This window comes from Arachis hypogaea, chromosome 17 (genome assembly GCF_003086295.3).
Source record: "Arachis hypogaea cultivar Tifrunner chromosome 17, arahy.Tifrunner.gnm2.J5K5, whole genome shotgun sequence".
In the NCBI taxonomy this organism is placed as follows: domain Eukaryota; kingdom Viridiplantae; phylum Streptophyta; class Magnoliopsida; order Fabales; family Fabaceae; genus Arachis; species Arachis hypogaea.
Genome location: NC_092052.1, coordinates 97,468,988 through 97,475,637, shown reverse-complemented (window position 1 = coordinate 97,475,637; position 6,650 = coordinate 97,468,988). Strand labels below are relative to the sequence as shown.

The 6,650-nt window shown below is 37.8% G+C and overlaps 1 protein-coding gene across 1 annotated transcript; it reads right to left on the bottom strand.

The window, feature by feature from the left end:
• Nucleotides 1-263: 263 nt before the first annotated feature.
• Nucleotides 264-947, bottom strand: LOC140180821 (probable protein phosphatase 2C 25). The gene is made up of 2 exons (XM_072222117.1): nucleotides 813-947; nucleotides 264-584 (listed from the first exon to the last, which is right to left on the bottom strand). The coding sequence occupies exons 1-2, from the start codon at nucleotides 861-863 to the stop codon at nucleotides 396-398; spliced, it is 240 nt and encodes a 79-aa protein (XP_072078218.1). The 5' UTR covers nucleotides 864-947; the 3' UTR covers nucleotides 264-395.
• Nucleotides 948-6,650: the final 5,703 nt, after the last annotated feature.

Genomic DNA, 6,650 nt, shown 5'->3' with positions numbered 1-6,650 from the left:
ATATATAGCTAAGATTTTCTTCTATTTTAAAATTATTGAAACTTATGGTTTGAGAGGTTAAATATACAAGTCAATACATTATCACAAAAGCATGCCTAGAAGATATCAATAAATTATAGAAGATTTGAGAAGAAGATGAGCAGCGCTGAGAAGAAAGGAGCAGGGGAAGAATAGGAGGAGCAGTGCCACTACAGGACAGGCAAAGCACTAGCAGTTCAGCACTACCTAGCAGCAGCGGAGCACTACCACAGCTGCAGCAGAACAAAACCAAATATCCAGAAGTTTAGAGAGAGAAAAAACCTAAATCCAAATATCATAATAGAACAAAAAACAATTTAGAATAGAAAAATCAGGAAAAAATGAAGAACCACGAAAATCAAAACAAAAAATCAAATTCAAAAACAAATAATCAGATCACTTTTCAAGAAAGCAGAATCAGTCTTGACATAACCATGCTTCACAGCCTCCTCAATGCTATCTTCTTCAGTAAGAATCACTTCATCTAACACATTCTTTTCTAAGTTATTTGCCACAAATTTGGCAGCCTTTGCACCACCGTGCCCATCGAAAATTCCAAAAAATGCCTGCATTCATCATATCCAAACAAATTTTGCTAATTAGTTTTCTCCAAATCCATTCCACCTAGGGTTACATTCATTATGGTCCTTCCCTATAATTCATGAATCCTATTAACAAATAAAAACCCTAAATTATTGACCAAACCCATCCACAAAATTAGAATAATTCATCTATGTTCAAATAAATTAAACATTCCAGAAACAAATTAAAAAGAAAAAATAAAATTTTGTTACCAGTTTTTGTTGTCCGCGTAGGTTATCAGCAGCAGAGTAGCGATCTTCCATGTGCTCCCTCCTCCCTCTCTTGCAATAAACAGAGAAGGCATCACGCTCTTCCTCCACAACATCACGCAGCACCGCAGCAGAGGGTGTGGGCAGAATGCCAAAGGCCAACGAGGGTTGCGTTGATGGGCAAGGGTTGAGAAACAGTAATAGAGTTCCACAGAGAGAGGGTCGGGTGCGAGGGTTAGACGAACGGCATGGGTGCGACGGTCATTGGCTTACACAAATGACGATGAAGGCGATGATGGCTGGGTTCGATGAAGATGAACGAGGGTTGAGAAAGGGTTCGACAGAGAGAGGGTTAAAATTGAAAACTAAGAAAAAAAAGTTAAGCGTAGAAAAAAATTGGGTGAGAAACTAAATTTTGGGGGAGGAAACTCTATCGGTACGTTTTTTTGTAGGGTGCCAAAATAAACAGAATATAGGCACATTTCAAAAAGGTGACCATTGAAACACAAACTAGCCACGCTTTTCAAGCGTGCCAGTTTCACTCTATGGCCACACTCTTTAAGCGTGGCAAAAAAATGGGTGGCCAAATTTTTAATCAGTGGCCACCCACTGTAAAAGCGTGCCGATTTCCCTCTATCGCCACGCTTTTCAAACGTGGCAGTAAAAAAGCGTGGCCAAATTTCAAGTAAGTGGGCACCCTCGTAAAATGTGCCGATTTCCCTCTGTGGCCACGCTTTTCAAGCGTGGCAAAAAAAGCGTGGCCAAATCACAAATCAGTGGCCACCCTCGTAGAAGTGTGGCCATAGACCACTTTTCCGGACGCTTTAAAAGCGTGGCTAGAAGAAAGTGTACCGATAGGCCTTTTTTCTTGTAGTGTTGATGCTGCAATAAAGGCCAGAAATGGTAAACTCGAATTACAAAAATTAGCCTCAATGTTTAATTTTAATATTTTGTTGGACAGTTCCATTCAGGTAGTAATAAGCAATATAACCTGGAGAAATTCAAAGACTAATTTAATAATTAAAATTTATCAAAAATTAAAATATCCGATAAATTATTCCTTTGAAAACTAATTTAGGATATTACTTTTATTAGTGAAGATAGTAAACACTAAATTTTTACCTTATGTTGTTTGTACTTTTCACGTATAGCATTCAGGGAACTGGCTTTGGTGTTGAGCTGCAAATCTACAAGTGCAAGAACAACAATTTCAAGCTCTAAGGCTTTGTCATTTGTATAGTGCTCTTGGGTTAGATTCTGCAAAATTAAAAGATGGATTTAAATAACTAAATAATAATTATTAGAACAAGGCAAGGGGAGGCCAACAAACAAAACCTAAAATATTAAACAAAGAAGGAAACAAAGACACAGGGAGCAATAACATTGGGTAAGAACTTTAGGTAGGAGTGACGCCTTCTCTTTCTGTTAATTTATCCAAAATAAAGAAGAAATAGAGATACAGAGAAGTAGAGAATCAGGGAAGAAAGACTTACCAGTGCTTACGGTGCTGATTGAGGGAGAGACCACTGAGACAGAGACAGAGAGTTCTGAATCCAACGAAGGCACGCCGAAAGGGAGGGATAGAGAAGAGGACGGCAGGTCAGCTGCGATGCTGATCAGACGAAGGTGGTGATGCTCAAGACGGGGAGACAACGGAGCTCGAGGTGCAGTGAATTGTGCACTGCGGAGCTCGAGGCGCGGTGAAATGAAGATGGTGGAGCTTCAGATGCAGTTAATTGCGGGCGGCAGGAGCTTGAAGAATTGTGAATGGTGGACGCACGCTGTGTGAGACTTGAATATAGTGCGGGTGAATGAGAAAGTGATTTAGGGTTTGGGTGCGACAGAGAGAGGGTTGGGTGTGAGGGTTAGATGAACATGCATGAAGGTGAGCTTGCTGGAAATGAGGTTAGATGAAGGGTGGTGCGACGACAGCTTGCTTCAGGTTAACATTGAATTTGAGAATAATAGTAGTGAAGTGTGTATGAGCTGTTATCACTTCTAGCTAGGTTAAAAGTTAACTAAGAAAAATATTAAGTGTGGAAAAAAAGGATGGGAATTCAAATTTTGGGGTGAACTCTAACAGTACGCTTTTGCAGGGTACCTAATTAAACACAGCATATTGGTACGCTTTAAAAATGTCACCGTTAGAAGACAAATTTGCCACGCCTTTAAAACGTGCCGGTTTCTCTCTATGACTACGCTTTTAAAGCGTGACAAAAAAACGTTCTCAAATCATAAATTAGTAGCTACCCTCGTAAAAACGTACCGGTTTCTCTCTAAAAATGTGACAAAAAAATGTGGCCAAATCACAAATTAGTTGCCACTCTCATAAAAACGTGGCCATTAATCGCTTTTAGACACGCTTTTAAAGTATGACAAAAAAAAGTGTACCAATAAATTTTTTCTCTTGTAATATGGGAAAGGATTTTATATAATTAGACTTGAATTGTGTCCCCAATTTAAGTTCAAATTAATCGGTTCTATCTATTAATTCGATTTTAGATTAAAATTTTTAAAATTAATATTAAAATTTATATTTTAATTATTTTTATTTTATTAAACTATAAAATTTAATTTTTTAATTTTTTTAAATAATAATTAATTTATTAATTAATTATTTACTAATTACTCTGAATTTACACCTGAAATGAAACAAAACACGCATGTAGCTTTAATTAATGAGGCATATAATGCAGGCAATTGGCATTACTTAATTAAGCTATGAATGATGCATGAAACGCTAGCTTAACTAAAGCATGCATAGCGTAAATCAAATAAAGCCAATTAAAGAATGCATGCATGTGCTATTAATTCATAATGAAGCATGAAGCAAGCGTGGGGCCCATCAATATCAATGAAGCTAAATGAAGCCATATGAATAAGGCAATTACTCAAATAAAGATGTTAAAAACATCTTTTTATAAAAATTCATGTGTTAAAAGTGTATTTTATTTCTTTAGCCACACTTTAAAAAAAATAACATTTTTATAACACATCAAAATCAAACCATACATTTCATCATCTAATAGTAAAAAAGAAGCATCTTTATATGAAGATAATAATAAAATCTTCATGGTAGTATCCACCATGAATTATTGCAAGCAAGGATTAAATGAAGCATGAAGGCATTAGGAAATATGCATATATATAGTAGCGTGAAGCATTGAATAACGCCAATGTTGTACATGGAGTCACAAGCAGACGTCTTCGAGCGTGTATCCAGCCTTGGAGACGTCTCTCACGCTATATTCTTGCATGCACAAGGAATGCTTTCCAGGGACGCCCATGATGCCGTCCTTAGCTCTTCACTCGCTCAACAATGAATGCACGAGAGAGCTCAGCTTCAGGGACGTCTACAAAGGCGTCTTCACCCTAGGGACGCCCTTCACGTGCTGGACTCCTCATGCCCCCTCTCCAAGACGTCTTCGAAGGCGTCTCCATGCCCAAGACACCCTTCATGTCATCACACTCAAGAGAAGCTTGGAAGCACGGCGTCTCTTGTGGCGTCCAAACCTTCACACGTCCCTCACTATCCATCTTGTTCAAGGAAAGATTGTAGGCTCAGCATTTCTTTTGGCGTCTCTCTCTCAAGACATTATTACTCACTCCAACATGCATGCAAAGTCTCAAGCCTCATCCTCACGCTGGCGTCTTTAACTTTTCACACTTCCTTCACTTCTTGAGGCACGCCAGAGTGAAGTATGGAGAAATTGAGCTGGGACGTCGTCTTCGAAGACGTCCCTAGAGTGTCCCACGTGACCCACGTTGAAGCGTGCATAGAAAAACTTCTCAAGGACTTCGTTCACTTGTCTAAAGACGTGACTCATATGTTGATGAAACCAAGTTTGCTCCAGGAGACGTCCAAAGCCACGTTGGGCCAAAATCCAGAGAGTAAATTGGTGGCATTGAAGACGTCTCTCCTTCAAAGACGTTGCTCGCATCAAGGCCCACATCCAAGGCAATTCCTAATGCCTGAGACGTGAGACGTGACACACTTAATGAAGCCCACATCTATCACAACAATTGACGAGGCTCATCAAAATTGAAGCAAGGAAGATCTTTAATGTTAGTTAGTTTTTAATTTACATTTACTTGTAATTTGAATTTCATTTTGCATTTAGAATAGGCCATAAATAAAGGATGAGAGCACCTCATTAGGGAGCACCAGGGGAGTCTTCGGACTCTTCTCTCTTCTCACTCTCATTCTCTTCTTCTCTTCCATTTTCTTTCATACCCATTTTGTAATTTCTTTTGTTATGAGTCTCTAATTTCTAAGGGTTGAGAAAGAGAACTCTGTTACAAATTTAATGGATTAATTTTATTTCTTTCTTCATCTTCAATTCTTCTTTCATTGTTTCTTTAGAAAGAATCTTCGTTCTTTATCCCAATGATTCAATAGTCTTGAGAAAGAAATTAAATCCAACTTGAATTCCATGTGAGCTTGAGAAAGCATCATGGAATTGATGCTTGAAGATCTTTTTCCCAATTTGGTGAATTTGAGTTTGGGATTGACATATAATCAACCCATAACTTGATTCATAAAATTGTGTGACTCTAAATCAGAGACCAATCTTCATCTCTTCTCATGAGTAATTAGATTAAGAGATTAGCAATTGATCAAGTTAAGAGAAATCAAATCACCAAGAGATTGGGGTTTGATTACTTATGATTTGCGAAGAGATCAATGATTTGCATGATTGAAGAAGAGATGAAAATTATTGATCCATCTGGATCCCAATATTCTTTTTATTCTTAGTTCTTGTTATTTACTTTATGGTCATTTATATTCCTGCACTTAAATTCTTGTAATCTACTATTCTTGCAATTTACTTTCTTAGCATTTTAATTTCCAGTACTTTACTTTTATGTTCTTTACTCTCTAGTCACTTTATTGCTTTCTTTTAATTTCACGTCATTTACATTTCTTATTTGCTCATCATTTAAATGTGAACTGTCTAACTAGAATAATTAATTAACTATTACTTGCTTAATCCGTTAATCCTCGTGGGATCGACCTCCCTCATCGTGAGTTTTATTACTTGATACAACTCAGTGCACTTGCCAGTAGATCTACGGGATATTGTTTATCAAATCCATATCAACCATGTGTAGGCATGCATGCGTACGCATGACCCCTCCTTAGCGTGGTACGTGAAATCTTTCACGTTATACACTGGGTTTCAATGGCTCCTGGGTGTAGATAATTCAACCACGTCATACGTGGTGATTTCACGTACAACGTGAGGGTCTTCACTACACCAACTTGAGTAGGATCATGTGTCAATACTTCAATTTCTTGCACCAAACTTTTAGGAATGTTCATGCCTGTCACAAAAAAGATAGTAACTACATCTCCCTGTTTGATTTCATGTCAATTTTTCATGCATACACTACAAGAAAATAAGCTTTCTGTTACGCTATTAAAGCGTGCCGAAAAGTACAAAAAAAAACGTGCCAATAGCTTTTCGCCACGCTTTTTGAGCTATCGACACTCTTTTGAAAAGGTCACATCCATCAGCGTGCCGGTTGCTCTATCGCCACGCTTTTGTAGATCTATGGCACGCTTTGTTTTTTGCCACGCTTATATCTCTTGCTACGCTTTATAAGGGTACCGAAAAGTTCACATATCGCCATGCTTTTGAAGTGTGCCCAAAAAATTAGTTTTGGATACACTTCAAAAGCGTGCCGATAGAGAAAGATACGGCTACGCTTTTAAACGTACCTAGAAATGAACCTATTGCCACGCTTTTAAAGCATGGCTATATCCTTATTAAATTAAAAAAAATGATATTTACTTTTACATGCACTCTCTAATACACCCCAAAAATAATAAAAAAAATA